The following is a 21,759-nucleotide window of genomic DNA, read 5'->3' on the forward strand; positions in this document are numbered from 1 at the left end:
CTCCAATATCTAACTGCTATAAAAATGTATAGAAATAATTGACTGTAATGAAAGCTTTATTAAATGACACTACTTACTGTCAAATATTAGTAAGCCACTGAAGTGGTACTTTTGGGACAATAATGTCTGAAAGTACCATTCTCTTTTTCGCATAAACTACAGAGGAGATTAATGTGAAAATTCACTCAGCTCCCTTGCCAGAGAACTCGCGGATACATAGGAAGAACCAAACATGCATGGCTGAGACAGTGGTAAAGAGATCAGGAAAAACCACTCAAGCCACCTTCAGCATTCTGTTCATTTCATGTTACCAGTGACTCCTTTCACTCGCCAGTGCACCTCCTGAAACAGAGCTCAAGCTTCAACTTGTTCAATGGGAAATAGACCCAGAATGCAACTTTTCCCAAAATCCTACATGGCAATACCGTTTTCCCCCAAGCAGTACAGGGTACAAAATTCTTAAAAGAATTGCTGGTAAGGCCTCCCCTGACATGAATCACTGAAAGAAGAAAAATCCATTTAATAAAGAAGATTGAAATGCCCTTTTTCTAGCTAAAAAACATTACCATCTAAGTGACCTGGACTACCTGAGCTGTTGTATGCTTCTAAAACACTTTTGTATCATTCCCTATTATCTGTGCATTCAATAAACATTCTTTAAATACTTACAATGCCCTAGGCCTGGTGACTACAATCTTCTTAAGAGCCACATAGTGAATATTTTAGGCTTTGCAAGTCAAGGAAATTTTGTAGGTACTTATAAAATCATTTAAATATATAACCATTTAAAATGTAAAATCATTCTTAGCTCACAGAAAACCAAACAGAAACAGGCCATAATCTGCTGATTTGAGTGCTAAATCACAGTCATATATCCAGACAAAACTAAGACAATTAGGTTATTAAATTTAAGTGAAAGATCTTTTGCATCAAGACCTAGTTTCTTCCAGTAGAACTTGTAAGAATGATCTAATAAAACTCTGTCCAATAGAATTATCTACTGGAAACTTCTATTATATCTACCTTCATTAGATACTTCAATACCTATAGAAAATGTTCTATATCTGTCAAGTTTAATTCAGTAGCCACAATGCAAGTGGCCACTAAGCATTTAAAATATGTCAAGTGTGTCTGAGCAATGAAATTTTATTAAATGTTAATTATTTTAAATTTGCATTTGAATAGCCATTTATGTTCTCTGCATCAAGTGATTTCCTACCAGAAAGAGAGATGCATATGGCAAATACAACCTGATGCCATTTCACATTATCAGCACTCCACCCTGGCAAATAGGTTTCCTGTTACCTGCCAAATCCTAATGAATTGCAGTGGAGGTCCCACAGGCTGTGTAGGCCAAGTCTGAATACAGCGGGGAAGAGGGCCATGATTGATTAGCCATGCCTGCCATGTGTTGGCAGGCACCTTCACATGGTATTTGCAGGCTCTTTAGTACTACTCATTGCTATTTCACTTACACTGAGAGCACAAAAGTTCTGAATAAATCTGAAATTCATGTATCTTACCGTACAGAGACTAGCTTGATATCTAGAGTCTAGCTCTCTTGATCATTCTATTTCTAGTTTGTAAATTACTCAATTGGCATTCTGGTTCATTGACTAGTCTCTGGTGAGCTTGGTTACATAAACACCAACTGGGCAGTTGCATCCATTCTCAGTGAACTCTCAAAGGCAATTTTGTGAGTCAGCAATACTGAACCACAGATTATGGTAAATGCACCAAGGTAAATCTTATGTGACCTCTTAGTAGCCAAACAGAAGGCTGACTTTCCTGGGAAGAAAAGAACTTTATTAGACACTTCTTTTAGACTTCAACAAAGACTAATTTTAATCAGTTTCATCATTTCCAATTTTAATAATTTTATTTCTTAATGTTTATTCACATTCTGCTGTTACCACTCTTAGATAATGTATAGTTCTATATGAAAGCTCTCACCATCTCTCACTTTGAAGTTATAACCAGTGAGAATGTAGTTTGAGTCCACAGTTCTTTCACATCCTATGAATTCATCATCCTGTCAACATAACTTCTATCTTCACCTTCCTGTTGATGCCTGAATCTTTCTTTCCAAAACACACTCAGTCACACTGCATTTGTAACAGCATCATTTTTTTTTTCATGCCCACACATCAGCCTAATTAAACCTATGTTTTCCAGTTTTACCTTTCGAACATTTGCCAACCGATTCATCATCAAGGACTCCTCTCGGTCATCGTCATCATCCAAGTCCAGCATCGGCATTCCAAAGGGGTCCATAATGCCGCAGCACCGGGAGCCTTCGTCTCTTGGATCAAAGGGGTCCACAATTATGGGCTCTGTTCCTTTTATTTCACAGCGACAGAAGGGGCAGCCCTGGCCATCTGACTCCTGAACAAACACATAAAATGTGCTGATTAGTCTTTAAATAAAACAGTACTCAGAGGAACCAAAGTTTTTAAGTATAAAACAAAGTTGCAAAAAAGAGTTTTTGGCAAGTCAGTGGGGGTAGGGGAAGTGGTAGTGGAATAGAACAGAAAGCCAAAATATATGATAAATGTACAGTATTTCTAATTTCAAACTTTTACAGAAAAAAAATTCTTTTTTAAAAAAGTTTGCTTTGTCAAAGAAAAGGAACCTAACCTAATTTTACTGAATCTTCACTCATAATTTTAATGTACCAAAACTTTAGTACTGCAGAAACGAGAAGTTGAATCATGTCCCTCTTTAACAAAAGACACCAATGCTAAACATTTTATAAAAAGAACACTTTTTACAAAAGTTCATTATAAATAATAGAAACAATAGGAATAATTCATTTTAAAATCCATCCTGGAAAAATTCCTGTGCATAAAACTATGGCTAAATAGTGCCATTTTAATTGCTTGTCTTTTTCATCATTGAAGTTTCTCTCTCTCCCTCTCCCTTCCTCTCTGAAATCAATAAAAATATATATAAAAAAGGAAGATATATGGTATACTATATTCACCACTGTATTTTAGTTTCTGCATTTTACCCTGAATTTAGTAGTGTTTCATTTAAGAAAAAGTAAAAATCATAAAATCATTGAAAGGCAGAAATGACATGAATTAGAGCCATTTTAGAGATAAGACATGCAAAGGAAACTGACATCTTTAAAGAAACCATTCAGTACTTAATTCAAGACTGCCCCTTCCCCTTGGTATGATGGGAAACTGGTGATCTACCTGCCCTGCAGGGACACACGGACTAGCAGTGAAATAACACTCTCACTCTCCTCTCATGGGACAATGACTGAACAACTCCTCTGTGGCAGATCCTGTGGTAGGTAGTTAGTTCTTTCCAAATTGTTACTCAGATGAGCAAACTGAACATCTACATTGCTACATAAATGATCAAAGGAACACATACAAACAAACACTCTTTGGGTTGGTTAATGAGAAGAAATTGCAACATTCCCTTATTTATCTAGTGTTACATAATTTTGGAAAGAAACTTAGAATGGTAAAATAGTTGAAACAAAGTGGTGGAAAAAAATATATAGACATGTTAATACATATTTAATTTGCCTCAAAGCTCACTGGACCTGAGTGAGCATATGTGATGTTTATTTCCACACGTGCTCAGGTGGGCTTCGAGGCAACTTAAATATTATTTGCTCCACATTTTATGAGTGATAAAATTGAAAATATCTTACCCTGATATTTCCTAGCATAATAGTAAATATTTAAGCAAAACTAAACCTTTCAATAAAAAGAACATTAAATTTAAGTACACATCCTATATAATAAAAGAGTAATATGCAATTAACTATCACTCTGCTACACCCACAAGTCACACCCACAAGCCATGCCCACCAGCCAATCAGGAGCGAATATGCAAATAAACCCAACCAAGATGGCTACCGCCACTGAGAGCAGGAGGAGGCTTGGGTTTCCCCGGCAAGGGAGGAAGCCAAGCTTTCCGCCTGCCCTTGCCAGCCTAGGCCTCCACTCAAGGCTACAAAGTTTCAATGATAGAAGATACATAAACCCAAACAGAAATGGTGGCAGCCACGGAGCTGGAAAGAGCAGGAGGCTAGGGTTGCCCCCGGTGATGGAGGAAGCCAAGCTTTCCACACACCCTGGCCGGCCCAGGCCTCGGCTTAAGGCTACAAAGTTTCAATTATAGAAGATACATAAATCCTAAAAAAAATGGCTGCCGCCACGGAGCAAGCAGAAGGCTTGGCTCCGCTCCAGGCTACAAAGTTTCAATTGTAGAAGATAAATAAACCCCAGATACCAGGGCCTCCAGTTGGGTCGTCAGGGGGCGTTGCCGGCCTGCAAACCACCACAGGCCCCTCGCCCAGGCCGCCCCACGACCCAAGGGAACCCCCACCCTGATCCGGGACACGCTTCAGGGCAAACCAGCTGGCCCCCATCCCTGCACCAGGCCTCTATTTTATCTAATAAAAGAGTAATATGCAGATTGACCATCACTCGAACACACAAGATGGCTGCCCCCATGTGGTCAAAGATCCTGCCCCCATGTGGACACAAGATGGCCAGCAAGGGAGGGCAGATGGGAAGGACCAGGCCTGCAAGAGAGGGCAGTTGGGGGTGATCAAGCCTGCAGGGAGGGCAGTTAGGGGTGACCAAGCCGGCAGAGAAGGGAAGTTGGGGGCGACCAGGGCTGCAGGGAAAGGCAGTTGGGAGGGACCCAGGCCTGCAGGGGAGAGCAGCTGGGGGTGACCAGGTCTGCAGGGGAGGGCAGTTAGGGGCAAACAGGCTGGCAGGGGAGCAGTTAGGCATCAATCAGGCTGGCAGGGGAGTGGTTAGGGGGTGATCAGGCTGGAAGGCAGAAGCGGTTAGGGGCAATCAGGAAGGCAGGCAGGCGAGCAGTTGGGAGCCAGCAGTCCTGGATTGTGAAAGGGATGTCCGACTGCCTGTTTAACATCCCTCGAGGGGTCCCAGATTGGAGAGGGTGCAGGCTGGGCTGAGGGACACCCCCCTCCCCCATGCACAAATTTCATGCACCGGGCCTCTAGTTCAATATATGTTGTCATCTGGGTAAAATCCCCTTATTATAAAAGTCAAAAGGGATCTATATTGTGTGCCACTACTGGAATTTTCTTACAGATCTGCAAAAAATAATTTCAAAAGGGTTGTTCTAATATATAAGAGCAAGATGTGAAAGAGCTGATGTTCCCTGTGTCTTTGCTGTATGGAGGATGGAAAACAGTACTCTGGGCTGTAAGTGGACACTTCATTCATTCGTACATTGAAAAAAAATTAGAGAAAGATTTGAACATATACAAAAGCAGTGAGAAAGTATAATGAATCCATATGTGTCTATCACACAACTTCAACCATTACCAATTCCCCAATCCTGATTCACCAGTATTTTTGCTTGCTCCCTCCACTCTTGGATTACTTTGAAGCATATCTTGCACATTACATAAATTCATCTGTAAATGTTTTAGTCTGTATATCTACAAATAGAAAATCTTTTAAGGTCTAACTACAATATAATTATTACTAAAAATTAGTCCACTCAATCTAAAACATTAAAGTCATACTATTCTTAGTGCATTCCCAAGAATGTGTGAGCCACTATACTCAGCTACAAAGGCTTCTCTTAGAACCCTCAAGGTCAATTTGCATGTTGTTTTCGTTAAAAATGATTTATAGTTTTTTATCTATTTCCAAACAAAGGGTAACTACAAAGATTAAGTTTGGAAAGGGAAGGGCTAAAAGGCATAACAACTTGATGATAAAAGAAAAAGCCTGGGACCAGTTAATCTAAAACCCAATTTAGGTTTTACTTCATCTCTCCAACCTAAAATGCTATACAAATCACTGATGTGTGTTAGAGTAGCTGTTTTATGTATATACCACAAAAATAATCTTCTGTTCAGCTTTATCTTTGTTGAGAGTTAATATTACTCACTAGATCAAAACAACAGCTGCAATGTACATCCTTTTTAATTTGCAAACAGATCACACTAAATGTGTCTCCCTAGTGGTATTTACTGTAATAGGACTTCACTCACCCTCTTTCTCTGTAAACTGACTACTGTCATATGCAAATTAAGTTTCGCCATAAATTCTCAAATGCCACTGTGGTGCTCTGCCCTGGTTTCTGTTAGATGGTTGATTGACTACCCATGAGGGATGTCTTCCACAGGCATATAGTAACTCATCAGCTTGGGCATCAATAATTAAAATAATGTTTCTGTCAACATATACTTAATGCAAGGTCAAGGAGCATACGTTAAAGAAAAAGAAAGACCAATATATAACTCCTTTTCTAGCCTCCAACATATTAACATTCTGAGAATGTTAAGAGGAAGTACTTGTGACTCCACCATTCTAATTGACTCAGTAGATTTCACTTCCTAAAATAAGAAATACCCCCAAAACAAAAGATACAGAAGTTATTGGGAGTACTAAGCTCATCTGAAATTTAACTATGTAATATGCTCATAATAAAGTAATTCAGATATATGCCAACCATTAATATAATAAATTAGCGATTTCCAACAGGTGTGCCACAAAAATTTTTAAAACATGCAATACCTGACTATTTATAGTCAGGGGTACTGACCTCTTTTCCCTTAGAATGTCAAATAAAAAAATGACAACAGCCAACACAACAAGAGGCATCTGGTGTGAATGAATAAAAATTATACATGTTTTTTTGTTTTTGTCAGATCAGCAAAAAATATATATTTGATGTGCCATAGAATTTTAGTGATTATGTATATCATGAGATGAAAAAGGTTGAAAATCACTGCTATATTTATACTAGGGGCCCGGTGCATAAAATTCGTGTGCTGGGTAGGGGTCCCTCAGCCCAGCCTGCCCCCTCTCACATACTGGGAGCCCTAGGGGGATGTCCTACTTATGGCTTAGGCCCGCTCCCCATTGGGAGCAGACCTAAGCTGCAGTCTGGCCTCCCTTTGCGGGAGGCGACTGAGCTGATGAGGGGAAGGCACCAGCCCCATCACCCCGCTGCTGCAGCCACTGCCAGTCACCACAGCCGCCAAGGTATTTTCATCAACACGGACTCCAGTCCCTTCACCATGAAAAAATGACAACTTTCTTTAAGCATTTTCAAGATGTGTCTTTCATAGGATATGACATTTCTTTATTTTTCTTTTTATCCTCACCTGAGGATATGTTTCCATTGATTTTTTTCCCCTTCCCTCCGATTCCAGGCTCGGCCCCTTCCCAAGCCTAAAACCTCCGCCCCAGGCTTTAGGCTTGGGAAGGGGTTCCCCCACCCGCACCTCGGATCTCAGGCTCAGCCCCTTCCCAAGCATAAAGCCTCCGCCCCAGGGTTTAGGCTTGAGAAGGGGTTCCCCCCCCCGCACCTCTGATCACAGGCTCAGCCCCTTCCCAAGCATAAAGCCTCCGCCTCAGGGTTTAGGCTTGGGAAGGGGACCCACCGCCCCTCCGATCACAGGCTCGGCCCCTTCCCAAGCCTAAAGCCTCTGCCCAATGGCCGGCTGGGAGTGACCTGGGTGCCGAAGAGGTTCCCAGGACCCAGGTATGTATGCAAATTAACCACCATTGTTGTTGGATTAATTGGCATACTCACTCTGATTGGCTGTGGGTGTAGCGGAGGTACAGTCAATTTACATGTTTCTCTATTATTAGATAAAATTAAATATAAATATAACTTTAGGTAACCTGAGAAAAAATCAACATTGACAAAAAATAGGAAAAAAATTATTTCCCTCCCAAATTTACCAGCCTATATAATAAAGAGGGAATATGCTAATTGCTGCCCCACCCTCAAATATGGTGGAGCCCACAGCCAATAAGTAGGGAATATGCTAATTGACTGCCACGCCCTCAAAGTTGGTGGCACCCATAGCCACAAGATGGTGGCACCCAGTCTCCTCAGCCCCGCCAGGGCGGCAGGTGCATGGCCTGCCTCCAGAATCCCCCAGTCTCCTCAGCCCCCCAGCCACCCAGGGCCGGCCCAAGGTGCAGGTAAGCCTCAGATGGCGGTTGCCCAGCTGCCCAGGGCCAGCCCAAGGCACAGGCAAGCCTCAGATGGCGACTGCCCAGCTGCCCAGGGCTGGCCCGAGGCACAGGCAAGCCTCGGATGGCAGCTTCCCTGCCATCTAGGGCCGGCCTGAGGCACAGTCAAGCCTTGGATGGTGGCTGCCCAGCCGCCCAAGGCTCAGGTAACCAGGGCTGGCCAAGGTTGCACTGCTAGCAGTGGCAGCAGCAGAGGTGTGATGGGGGCATCGCCTACCCCTGATCACTGGGTCGCCTCCCGCCCCTGAGGGCTCCTGGACTGTGAGAGGGGGCAGGCCGGGCTGAGGGACGCCCCCTCCAGTGCATGAACTTTCATGCACTGGGCCTCTAGTTCTTTAATAACATCTTAAGTAAAAATCTTAATAAATGCTACCAGAATCATCTCATTATCATCATGTCAGTTACCTTCCATATCCTTTCTGTTTTAAATATTGTTCACATGGATTTTAGCTTTTCAATAAATACCTTCTTTCATTTTTTATAATAAACATTATATGTAGTACAATTTATTTGCTCTCAGGATGATTAGTTGAGGACACATTTTAAGATCAAGCACTTCATACTTTCACGTATATACCATATATGGAGGGCCTGAGAGGAAACATAGGACTTCATGAGTCTCGTGTTAGAGTGTGTTTTATGTTTTTACCGTGCATGTGTGGTTTCTGTATAGTCTAATTTATATTACCTTGTTATACTTCAAGTAGATTTAGAGTTCCCATAAATCTTTTTTCTAAACATGGAAGAATTAGAAATAGATAACTATATAGATACATACATTAAGAGTAAATTGGTTCCATATTAAGCATTTTCAGAGCGTATTTCCCACAGAAACTCAATAACTTATTTTTAAAAGAATAAATAAAAGAATGAATGAGGATTGTTAATAGTAATCTTAGACTAAATAACCCAGGGTTGGAGAGATCTTTGGTTTAGTGCTCTTTTATGATGGGCAAAGGAGAAGACATTGGTGAATCTAGACTTAGAACTTCTAGTTTTAATTTGGGAGGCTCATAAAAACAGTGAATCAGAAAAGGAATACAGGCAGTCCTCGGGTTATGTCGGACTCGATGTACGTCGTTTCGTGGTTACGTCGCCATCTCCCATTTATTAAAAAAAAAAAAAGTTCCGTCATTTTGACGTATGTACATATGTGCTTTGTTTTTTATTATTTATTTACCACAAGTAAAGGTCAGGAATTGTTATCTTTCTTTTAATTTTTTTTACTGTTTCACTTCATTACTGCTGTGTATGTGCTCCATGTGAGCGACATAGGTGTTTATGTAGGTGGGTTCCGACTTATGGCGAAAATTGTGTTACCTCACGCTGTAAGAATGGATCTCTGACATAACCCAAGGACCTACTGTACAGACTTTCTGAATCAAAACAATTGGATTGGAATACTACACCCAACAATTGCAGCTATGTGACACTGGATAAGCCATTTCATCTTATTTGTATGGTGTGAGAGAATGTATGTTTTAAGGAACATCTTAAAGATAAAGCAAGATAAATTATTTCAAAGCTTTCCAAAGTGCTATGTGAATTCCAGTTGATATTTATATGTATAAAAGCCTAAGTGACCGGAACACTGGAATGATGGCAACGACTGGAATGACGGGTTGCTATGAGGCATACTTCAGTGGCCAACTGGCCGGATCTGGGCCCCGATCGGCCCCCTCCAAACGTCTGCAGACCCTCCCCGCAGCCGGCTGGGCCCCTGATTGGCATCCCCACCCCGATCAGGGGTGGGGCCAGCCAGCCAACCACCCATGACCCTTCCCTCAACCAGCCCCAATCAGGGTGGGCCGGGACCCCACCCGTGCACAAATTGGTGCACAGGGCCTCCTGTAATTACTATAAAAATAGTCTCAATAACAAAGAAATAGAGTAAGATAACTGAGGAAACATCTTAGCATCTGAAAAAAGTTAATAAGAATCCCATCTTGAAATGAAATGAATTTAAAAAAAGCAGGTCCTGGCCAGGTAACTCGGCAAGCTATAGAGTTGTCCTGATAGCCAAGGTTGCAGGTTCAATCCATCCTGGTCAGAGCAAATGAATGCATAAATAAGTGAAACAACAAATTGATGTTTCTCTTTCTCTCTCTCTCTCCCCACTTCTTCTCTTTAAAATCAATAAATAAAATAAACAAAATTTGCAGAATTATCAGTGTATATAAAGTATTAATCAGAAATATGAAATCCTATATAATAAAGAAGTAATATGCAAATTAACTGTCATGCCCTCACAAAGATGGCTGCCTATGACCAGGCTGGCAGGAGGGTTAGTGAGGAATGACCAAATGACTGAACAGCAGGCTGCGTGGGGTGACCAGGCCTAAACCAGCAGTTGGACATCCCCCAAGGGGTCCCGGATTGGAAAGGGTGCAGGCTGGGCTGAGGGGACTCCCCCACCACCCCGTGCACAAATTTCATGTACCAGGATGCTAGTATCTTCATAAAGTGATACCATCAGTTACTATATTAGAAAATAATAACTAAAATTGCAGGCACTGTTGTAAGCACTATCCACATATTAACTCATAAAATCCTGAGATAGGTAAAATTATTATTCACATTTTACCAGTAAGAAAATGGAGAGTTTACATAATTTGAGGGAGGTCACACAGCTCAGCAGTACTGAATAAGAAATTATATTTATCCCAGAAGTCTATTTTAAGATCCTAATCTTTTATCACTACACTATCACTATATGATATTATAATATTAGAATATTACCTGAGGTTCATAGCCTATGTTAAAATAAAGTTTAAGAATAGCTGCCTACTACTGATCATTTAAAAATGAAAAAAAATTAAGTATTTTGTTTAAGTTGCAATTTTCAAATGAAAGAAGCTACTATAATCAATAAATATTCTGTTAGCTCTAACTGAAAAGTTTCAAATTTAATATGAAGATGCAGCAAACCTTGTTGTAATTATAATATTCCTTCAGATATATTTTTTTTTACATAGTAATAGCTTTTTTTGAAATACTTGTTTCTAGAATCCAATTTAAAACTTCAATGCATGAAGCTTATGAGAGTTGGCATTCTGAGGACATTTTATTTAATGGAGCCAACTTTTAAAACACCAATCAGATGCCCTAGTTAAAGGCAACTGAAAATGTTTCCAAAGTGCCAATATCTGCTACTGTACAGCAAGGCACAGCACAATACAGTGAATGTCTATTTACTGTAGTCACTAGATTCAGAGACAAGTATCTGTCTATCAGATTTAATCCTATATAATAAAAGAGTAATATGCAAATTAACCATCACTCTGCTACACCCACCAGCCATGCCCACCAGCCACGCCCACCAGCCAATCAGGAGCGAATATGCAAATAAACCCAACCAAGATGGCTACCGCCACAGAGAGCAGGAGGGAGGCTTGGGTTTCCCCGGCGATGGAGGAAGCCAAGCTTTCCGCCTGCCCTTGCCGGCCTAGGTCTCCACTCAAGGCTACAAAGTTTCAATGATAGAAGATACATAAACCCAAACAGAAATGGTGGCAGCCACGGAGCTGGAAAGAGCAGGCTAGAGTTGTCCTGGTGATGGAGAAAGCCAAGCTTTCTGCACACCCTGGCTGGCCCAGGCCTCGGCTTAAGGCTACAAAGTTTCAATTATAGAAGATACATAAATCCCCCCAAAAAATGGCTGCCGCCATGGAGCAAGCAGAAGGCTTGGCTCCGCTCCAGGCTACAAAGTTTCAATTGTAGAAGATAAATAAACCCCAGATACCAGGGCCTCCGCTTGGATCACCAGGGGGCCTGGCCGGGCTGAAAACTACCACAGGCCCCTCGCCCAGGCCACCCCATGCCCCAAGGGAACCCCCACCCTGATCTGAGAACCCCCACCCGTGCACCAGGCCTCTATCCTATCTAATAAATGAGTAATATGCAGACTGACCATCACTCTAACACACAAGATGGCTGCCCCATGTGGTCAAAGATTCTGCCCCCATGTGGACACAAGATGGCCACCACAAGATGGCCAGCAAGGGAGGGCAGTTGGGGGCGATCAAGCCTGCAGAGAGGGCAGTTAGGGGTGACCAAGCCGGCAGAGGAGGGAAGTTGGGGGCGACCAGGCCTGCAGGGAAAGGCAGTTGGGAGGGACCCAGGCCTGCAGGGGAGAGCAGTTGAGGGGAACCAGACCTGCAGGGGAGGGCAGTTAGGGGTGACCAGGCCTGCAGGGGAGGGCAGTTAGGGGTGACCAGGCCTGCAGGGAAGGGCAGTTAGGGGCAAACAGGCTGGCAGGAGAGCAGTTAGGCATCAATCAGGCTGGCAGGGGAGTGGTTAGGGGGTGATCAGTCTGGCAGGCAGAAGCAGTTGGGGCAATCAGGAAGGCAGGCAGGCGAGCAGTTGGGAGCCAGCAGATCCTGGTAGGATCGGGCCTAAACGGGCAGTCGGACATCCCTCATGGGGTCCCAGATTGGAGAGGGTGCAGGATGGTCTGAGGGACACTCCCCTCCCCCGTGCACGAATTTCGTGCACCGGGCCTCTAGTTTTTTTATATTGGTCTCATGCCTTTCATTCCTGACATGTATAGAATTATCAACTGTAGTTCATGACATCAATATAACATTTTTGGATAACTCAAGTAGCCCCTACGTTAATCCCAAAGTGAAAGAAGAGCTCCAACGTTTTATCAAATACAAAATGATACAACATGTAATCAAGGACATAAATACTGATTTATAACATTCTTAAAGTCAAATATTATTTGTAGTACCAAGGTTACAAAATTTCACTGATGCTAGAAATTGGCTGCTTTTGAAGGAAGATATGATAAAAGATTATTTCTTACTAGAGGCCTGGTGCATGAATTTGTGCACCAATGGGGTCCCTCAGCCTGGCCTGTGGGATTGGGCCAAAACTGGTTCTCCGACATCCCGAGGGGTTCCGGATTAAGAGAGGGTGTAGAACAGGCTGAGGGACCCCACCAGTGCACGATCAAGGCAGGGGAGGGACCACAAGAGTGCTCCAGGGTGCTTCTGGCCCATCTCACTCAGTCCCGATCAGCTGGACCCCAGCAGCAAGCTTACCTAACAGTCAGAGCGTCTTCTCTCTGGTGGTCAGTGCATGCCATAGCAAGTGGTTGAACAACCTTAGCAAGTCATATTACACTTTGATTGGTTGAACGGCCGACTGGATGACTAGACACTTAGCCTATTAGGCTTTTATTATATAGGACTGCCTTAAATGTGGTGGTGCTGCCTACCCATCTCTCTTAATTTATTACCCATCTCTCACATTTATTTTTCCTCGGATAATTTACAAATGTCTAAATACAGAACATCCAAAATTTTTTAAATCACATGCCATATTAAAATTAGAGCTTACTGATTTTCATCTATTGACTTTTTTGTGAATAATTTTCAGGCTCCTATATCTTTATTTTAAATTATTTTGCAAAAGTATGCAAAAGGAATAATCACAGGAAAAAACTAATCTTCCTTTTAATTGAATTAAAATTCTTAGCAGTAATGCAAACTATGGTTGCAAATCTAATTGATACATATGTATCCATTTTTATTATGAAAGTAATATTTGAGGAATATGGCCTAGAGTTTGTGCCATTCATTAGCCCAGAAGCCCTTATCTAGATTCCTGGAAGAAATATAGAAGGAAAACTATTCCTTACTTAACACTTTATGTGGTAACCTTGCAATATCACTGATGCATAATATGCTACTATAAAAAGGAAAATGTAGAGGAATTCAGGGTGAAGAAGAAAACTGTTTTGTTAATATCTGAGGAAAAGTGTGGGCCTGAAATAAAACCATCCCAGTTTTACCACATAGAGTAAACAGAAATGCCACACCCAGCAAGATACTGTTTCAAAGAATGCCTCTAAAGAGGCGATTATTCAACTTATTTAGTATTCTGCACAAACTCTGGCTTGCTTATTCAATTGATTAAATAACACAGATGTTTCAGGAGAAAAAAAGTATCTGACACCCCTTCCCTTCTGAAGCATGACTAATGGGCCATTATGACAGCAATTAAAGAGTAACCACTTGTAGCCTGTAACAACTGACACCACTACTGTGCATTTCTTAGGGTTTCTGTTAATTACATAATATTTAAGTCTCTAATGAATTTCAATTAAACTAAAGTAGGGCATCAAATAGAAGGTAAAGCTGGTGAAGAATGACTTGCTAAAAGTTCACACAGGCACCATGTTTTATGGTCAGGGTTTAATCTTTCCTATTGGACTTGGACAGATTTATCAGAGCTTCTTGGCAGACATGCAGCCTTTAAAATCTTTTCCATATCAGCACGGTCAACCAAGGTAATAGAAAGTGACAAAAAATATCTCAGATCCATAATTAAATTTGAAGGATAACAGGATGTTCGTTTCAAGTAATTATTAATACCATTTAATTACCTTTATAAAACGTATAGATTTCATTTTAACTTCTTGAGGGTAGGGACTATTTCTTAGTGTTTTTGTTTGTTTGTTTGTTTGTTTGTTTTCAGTTCAGAGATTAGCCCAGAACATGGGAAATAGCAGCTGCTTAAGGAATGTTTCCTAAATAAATAAATGAGTGAATGAATGAATGGATTTGAGATCTTGCAGAATGATGGATGAAACAATCCACTGCTGCTTCTACCAACCCAGTTAAGAGAAAAAAAATGACAAATTATTCCTGTGCATAATTAAGTATAAAAACTTAACTTTTTCTCCACAGAAAAAATGAATAAAAATATAAAACAAAAACACTGGCTTTCAAGTCAGAAAATATGGACTCTAGCCCTGAAAGTTGCAAACGAGTCATATTATTTTCACTACATGCACTCATATCCAGAGACTTAATGTCATTTTCAATTACATCTATAAGTTTAGATACAATTTTTAAAATATATTTTATTGATTTTTTACAGAGAGGAGGGGAGAGGGATAGAGAGTTAGAAACATAGATGAGAGAGAAACATCGATCAGCTGCCTCCTGCACACTCTCTACTGGCGATGTGCCCACAACCAAGGTACATGCCCTTGACCGGAATCGAACCTGGGACCCTTCAGTCCACAGGCCGACACTCTATCCACTGAGCCAAACCGGTTAGGCCTAGATACAATTTTTGACAATATATTGTAGAACTATGGAAATGTTCAGTCATTTCGTTCTCATATTAACCATCAATTAGGTAAGTTTAGTGAACAGCTCACTGAGGCAACAATGTGAGGATTTTAGAATAGCTAATGTTTGTCAACTGGATTGACATTATAAGACTTTTATTTTTACTCAATAATGGGGCATTTTGCAATCATGTGTCTAATGATTATCAAACACTGATGTTCATACAACAATATGAAAGCTGCCAAAACAGATCTGTTGGTTAGCAGGAAGCACCATGGTGTGAAATCTATATGTAAATGTAGAAATATTCAGGTTACCCAAAGTAGAAATGATCAGTAGCTGAAGTTTACTTTAGCCACTAAGACTATGTATGGAGCCAAAACCGGTTTGGCTCAGTGGATAGAGCGTCAGTCTGCGGACTGAAAGGTCCCAGGTTCGATTCCGGTCAAGGGCATGTAACTTGGTTGTGGGCACATCCCCAGTAGGAGGTGTGCAAGAGGCAGCTGATCGATGTTTCTCTCTCATCGATGTTTCTATCTATCCCTCTTCCTTTCTCTCTGTAAAAAATCAATAAAATATATTAAAAAAAAAAAAGACTATGTATGGAATATCACTTTGGAATTCTCAAACCTTGGCCTAAGAACAATTTTCTTCAAGGTGGAGGTAATTTGAAACAAGGGGTCACGATGCATGTTTCCTGGTATAAAATGCAATAAAATAGAACTTGGGTCTTGCTGCCTCTAGGTTAGTGTCAGTATTATTGCAAGCAAAAAAAGTAAAATAACATGGCTCAAAAATAAATGGAAGAAGCAAAAATGTGAAAAGTTGAAGGGAATCACACAGCTACTAAACAGAACAAATGGATCGGATCTGAGATTTAAAATTCTTAGGATTCATTCTCAGCTTAAGCATGATAAAAATTATTTGAAAAGATCACAGCTACTTCTAAAAAGAAAAATGGACAGAACTAAGGCATTACAAGGCTTTTCCCAAGTGATCTCCAGTATCAATATTTTTTTATTAAATGTAATAGACTCCCCTTCTTCTCTTTTCTTTATAAAACCTATAGGATATAGTCACAAGTATTTACTAAGTAACTACCACGGTGTAGGTGGGTAGCATGCTCCTGCAGTGAGGATTCAAAAATAGGTAAAGCAATCCATACTCTAGAGGAGAAACATGTAAATATGTAAATGTGTACAATACAAAAACAATGAAGTAAGAGCTCACAGGAACATATGTCAGAGAAATGTCTATTAATCACAAACTGTCTTATGTGGGAATAATTAAAAAAATAATGCTGAAAGGATTCCTTAGCAAACCTTTCATTAATCTATATGCAAAATTCTATGATCTGATTAAGATGTTAATAACTTTAACATCTATTGCCATGAGTGTGATTTATTTTGATAAGTACTTCTGAATTTGTCATCTTTTGTTACTACTTTACTTAGTAAACTACTGCTTTAGTACAACTGTTTTCAGTGATTGACAATTGATGCACTTCCTCAATTTCTAAAAGTAAAACTGAGAATTATTTCAAAGTAAAACAGAGAAATAGAAAATGGTAATAATTTATGAATATGACTGGACATATCCTCATATAAGACCATTAGGCCAGTATGAAAAACCATGAAGTGAATCAAGGAATTGATCTGCTACTAGCAAGAGGAACTGCACCATCTGGAATGCACAGTAATACACAGAAAGGGTGTGGCGATGCAAAGTGCAAAAACACCAATGACAACTGGGAACTAGTCCTATGTCTTTTGCACATAACTACCTATTGCAAATAGTTCGCAAACTTACTATGTAAAATATATAGTACTGGTCCTAACATTTTAAAAGATATAGTTTTTTCAAGAAGTATACAGAAAGTAAAATGAAATCGTTTTTGTTTTTTGTTTTATATCCAGCTATCCTCTTTTATTCGCCCTAGGCCACAGGTAAACAGCTATTTTGTACAATGCTTTCAACAATAATCAAAGGTGTCTGCCAAACTCATGGGAGCTTCTGACTTTTAACCCAATTAACTTCCAAGTATGAGTATAAGTATCAACTTAAAGCAGCCAGGTCCTGCAATATGCCTGTGTGTCTATGCTTTAAGATCAGGGCTCCAAGAAGAGGCTGAAATGCACAGGCCAAACAAGGAGGCAAAGTACTTTGAGTTTATATCAGCCTAAAATTTTGGTTTTCTTTAGAAAGGAATGCAAATGTTTAGTTTCTTTGTACCTGTGAGAACCATACTACCACACTCAAGTCTAAGTCAATTCAAAGGGTGACTCATAATTGCCTCTGTCAGTTTAATCCTTACTCTGAAATGCTGAGTGTGTACCAAATAAAGCAAAGCACCATAAGTAGTCCCATCCCAGTCAATGTGGCACATCCAAAACAGGTCGAGTATTTTTTAATAATACATTTGAAACACGCTTGCAAATAGTTTTGCCTTCTACAAGCTTAACTAAATTTACTGTAAGTTATTTATAAAAATAAATGTTTAAGTCTACAAACTATTATTGTTAGTATAACTTAAACATGTGCCCAGAAGCTGAGAATGAGCTTCCTGACACCATACTGAGCATCCCTCTTCCTGCAACTTCTCCTACACTATGTAAAATTCACCAACACCATGAAGGAATAAAGGGAAATCATGGCAAGGATATCAAGGAAAACTAAAGTAAAATAGAACCTCAATGCATATTGAAAGAGAGAAGTATAGGAATATTCAACAATTTTTACTGAGGTCACAAAGACATCAGCAGTTCAGCAATGGCTTTGAAAATGTAACTGAATTTTTCTTCATATGTTTTTAAGTATCCTCACAGGAAGAAGGAGGCCCTTATTATAAGACTGTGAACAAGTGGAAGTCATTATATTTTACTAGTGGCCCAGTGCACGAAATTCATGCACGGGGGTGGGAGGGATCCCTCAGTCCGGCCTGCACCCTCTCCAATCTGGGACCCCTTGGGGGATGTCTGACTGCCAGTATAGGCCTGATCCCTGCATGCCTAACTGCCTCTGCCTTGGCACCCACCACCATGGCTTTGTCCAGAAGGACTTCGACATCGGAAGTAATCCAGTCAATCCAGTCTAATTAGCATATTACCTATTTATTAGTATAGACTAGAGGCCCGGTGCACGAAATTCGTGCACGGGAGGGGGTGGGTGTGTCCCTCAGCCCAGCCTGCTCCCTCTCCAATCCGGTAGGATCGGGCCTAAACAGGCAGTCAGACATCCCTCTCACAATCCAAGACTGCTGGCTCCCAACTGTCCCCCTGCCTGCCTTCCTGATTGCCCTAACCGCTTCTGCCTGCCAGCCTGATCACCCCTAACTTCTCCCCTGCCAGCCTGATTGTTGCCTAACTGCTCCCCTGCCAGCCTGTTTGCCCCTAACTGCCCTCCCCTGCAGGCCTGGTCACCCCTAACTGCCTTCCCCTGCTGGCCTGGTCACCCCCAACTGCCCTTCCCTGCAAGCCCGGTCGCCCCCAACTTCTCTCCTCTGCTGGCCGGGTCACCCCTAACTGCTCTCCCCAGCAGGCTTGATCGCCCCCAACTGTCCTCCCTTGCAGGCCTGGTCCCTCCCAACTGCCCTCCCCTGCTGGCCATCTTGTGGCGGCCATCTTGTGTCCACATGGGGGCAGCCATATTTGACCACATGGGGGCAGCCATCTTGTGTGCTGGAGTGACAATCCATTTGCATATTACTCTTTTATTAGATAGGATAGAGGCCTGGTGCATGGGTGGGGGCCAGCTGGTTTGCCCTGAAGGGTGTCCCGGATCAGGGTGGGGGTTCCCTTGGGGTGTGGGGCGGCCTGGGCAAGGGGCCTGTGGTGGTTTTCAGGCCGGCCACGCCCCCCAGGAACCCAAGCAGAGTCCCTGGGATCTGGGATTTATTTATCTTCTATAATTGAAACTTTGTAGCCTCTAGCGGAGGCCAAGGAAAGCCAGGGCTGAGGAAGCTTGGCTTCCTCCATTGCAGGGGGCAACTCAAGCCTCCTGCTCTCTCCTGCTCCATGGCTGCCGCCATTTTTTTGGGATTTATTTATCTTCTATAATTGAAACTTTGTAGCCTTGAGTGGAGGCCTGGGCTGGCCAGGGTGTGTGGAAAGCTTGGCTTCCTCCATTGCCGGGGAAACCCAAACCTCCTGCTGCTCTGTGGCTGCAGCCATCTTGGTTGGGTTAATTTGAATACTATCTCATGATTGGCTGGTGGGCGTGGCTTGTGGATGTAGCGGAGTGATGGTTAGTTTGCATATTATTCTTTTGTTAGATAGGATTACCAAGTAATGAGTTCAGCAGGCATCACGGCTCCTCTAGTCTGCACCCTTTCCTGAACCTAAGGCATCCTTCCTCAGGAGGGCAGAGTTTCTGGGGTGGAGAGAAGATCAGGACTGAGGGGGCTTAGGAACAGGGTAGGGATATCAATGACATACTCAACTGCAAGTCTTTAAAAAGGCTTGAAAGGTAATTATTTTCTTTCTAACTAAACCTCATCAACAATATTCATTTCAACATTGGCTGTATTAAACAACAGTTTAAAAATGGCTTGATCAAAATATTCTGGATATTGGAGGATATGCAATGTATTCTGGTATTTGCAGCATGTGCAAAATTGGAAATCTGTCCAAAGAGCCACTTTAAAAATCTCACCTTTTATTATAGATAAAAAGGGTAAGAAAGGCCTTGGGGAAACCAGTTATTCTCTAGGTCTTATTCAAAAATATCAAATCAATTTGTATTTATTGAACATCTGCCTAATTTATCTTTGATTCTGCAATTTATTGTAGATTCTGTCTGTAAACTGAAAAATTTAATGTCTGTTTCTGTGGGAACTATAAGTATTTCGGAAGCATTTCCTGTCTGATTTTCCTATTTTACCATTACGGAGCAACCATAGAGACAGTAGCTACACCGCCTCAGGAGAAGAGGGATGGTTTAAATATCAACCTATGATTTATCTCCTGAAGTTTACTTTTCTTTGGAATCTGATCTACTATAAGTAGATTCTGATCTACAGTAAATTATGTAAATGTAGTAAATTGGTAATATGGATAAGGGACTTTCTGAAATCAATAGTGTTATAGAAGAACTACTTAAAACTAATATAAACTGACACATGCAAAAGAAGAAATATAAAAACAACAAAAATATATTACATAAAAGAAACTTAAACATATGAGGTTTTTTTTTAACAACTCTTCAAACAAAGCACTTCTCAGTATTATTTCCTGAATCATTAAGATGAAGAAAACTGAAAAGACAGATATTGCTAAGGACTATAAGGGAGAATTCACGTTGCTAATTAAACATGGATTATACCTGCCATGCTGTAAGGCAAGAGGTGCACATCAAATGCCCACAGGGCTCAATCTTGACATCTTTGTCGTTCTCAGCACAAATTTTACAGAGCTGGAAAGTGGAGCCCATTTCACAATATAATTCATATTGTTCCTGCAATTTGGGCGAAAAAGTAACATTAATGTTATTTCTTGCATGAACTGTTAACATTAAATATTCTCAAATACCATTACTTGCTCCCGTCAGGATTATCTTGCCATTTGAGACATGTTTTAAATTGATAATGGTAATTTGGTCTACAAAAAAAAATATTTTAAAGATTTGAGCTTTTATTAAAAGGCAATGACATAAGTTCTTTTACTCCTTGGGATTATTTAATGTTTTGTACCATTCTTTTAGGAAGGGACTTGCTTCAAAAGTCACAGTGAGCCCTAGCTGGTTTGGCTCAGTGGGTAGAGTATCAGCCTGTGGACTGAAGGGTCCCGGGTTTGATTCCAGTCTAGGGCACATGCCCAGGTTGCAGGCTCGATCCCCAGTAGGGTGTATTCAAGAGGCAGCCGATCAATGATTCTCCCTCATCATTAATGTTTCTATCTCTCTCTCCCTCTCCCTTGCTCTCTGAAATCATTAAAAATATATTTTAAAAAAATAGAGTGATACAAAAGACAAACAAGGTTTTAAAAAGCAATGTAATTAATTTTTATTTTTGTAAATGCCACATGCTCATCTAATTTTATTGTCAAATTACCAAAATCTATGAATAAACATGATTCTGGCTGAACATTAAATTTTATTTCTTAGATACCTATAGAAATTCCAGAATGGAAAAAAGGTAGCATTTGCCAAGCCCTTCCTGCATGTTAGGTACTGTGGCTCACATTTACATGTCATGTAATCTCCAAAGCATAATAAAATATATTGAATTAAAAAAAAAATAATTACGGTTCAATAAGTTTAAATTTTCCTCAAATTCTACATTAAATTTCTAAACTGCATACTTTCCCCCCAATCTTAATCACTTCAGCAACCAAAAGTTGTTTTATTGAAACTCTGATGTACTAGTTCAGAACCTTTTGGCATAGTACAATTTTCAGTGTTCAAATATTGAAAAGATCTGTCGCAAAGGAGATACAAATATATTGGTGAGTGTAAAGAAAATACAAAAAAAAGGTGTTATTTAATAGGGATACAAAAAAATGAATTATAGAAATAAAATCTGTTTAAATAAGGCTATGTTCTAATCTAGAAAGTGCCTATGTACTTGGTACTGGTAGGGTAAATAAATGACAATATTTAATCCCTAACCTACTAAAAAATTTTACAATCTTGGTGAGGAGAAAAATATACATATACATAGTTAGATATATAAATAT

At 40.6% G+C, this 21,759-nt stretch overlaps 1 protein-coding gene across 4 annotated transcripts in view; it reads right to left on the bottom strand.

Annotated features, from left to right (window-relative positions):
- CBLB (Cbl proto-oncogene B) overlaps window positions 1–21,759 on the bottom strand; it is a 246,417-nt gene that overhangs the window by 80,976 nt on the left and 143,682 nt on the right. For all 4 annotated transcript variants that reach the window (XM_080654165.1, XM_080654163.1, XM_080654164.1 and 1 more), the window contains exons 9-10: window positions 20,408–20,539; window positions 2,182–2,385 (exon numbers count right to left, since the gene is read on the bottom strand). In XM_080654165.1, coding sequence (XP_080510291.1) covers window positions 2,182–2,385; window positions 20,408–20,539 — 336 coding nt within the window. The remainder of the gene's footprint in view (window positions 1–2,181; window positions 2,386–20,407; window positions 20,540–21,759) is intronic.

The sequence above is a fragment of the Plecotus auritus genome, assembly GCF_963455305.1.
Source record: "Plecotus auritus genome assembly, chromosome: 2".
NCBI lineage: Eukaryota > Metazoa > Chordata > Mammalia > Chiroptera > Vespertilionidae > Plecotus > Plecotus auritus.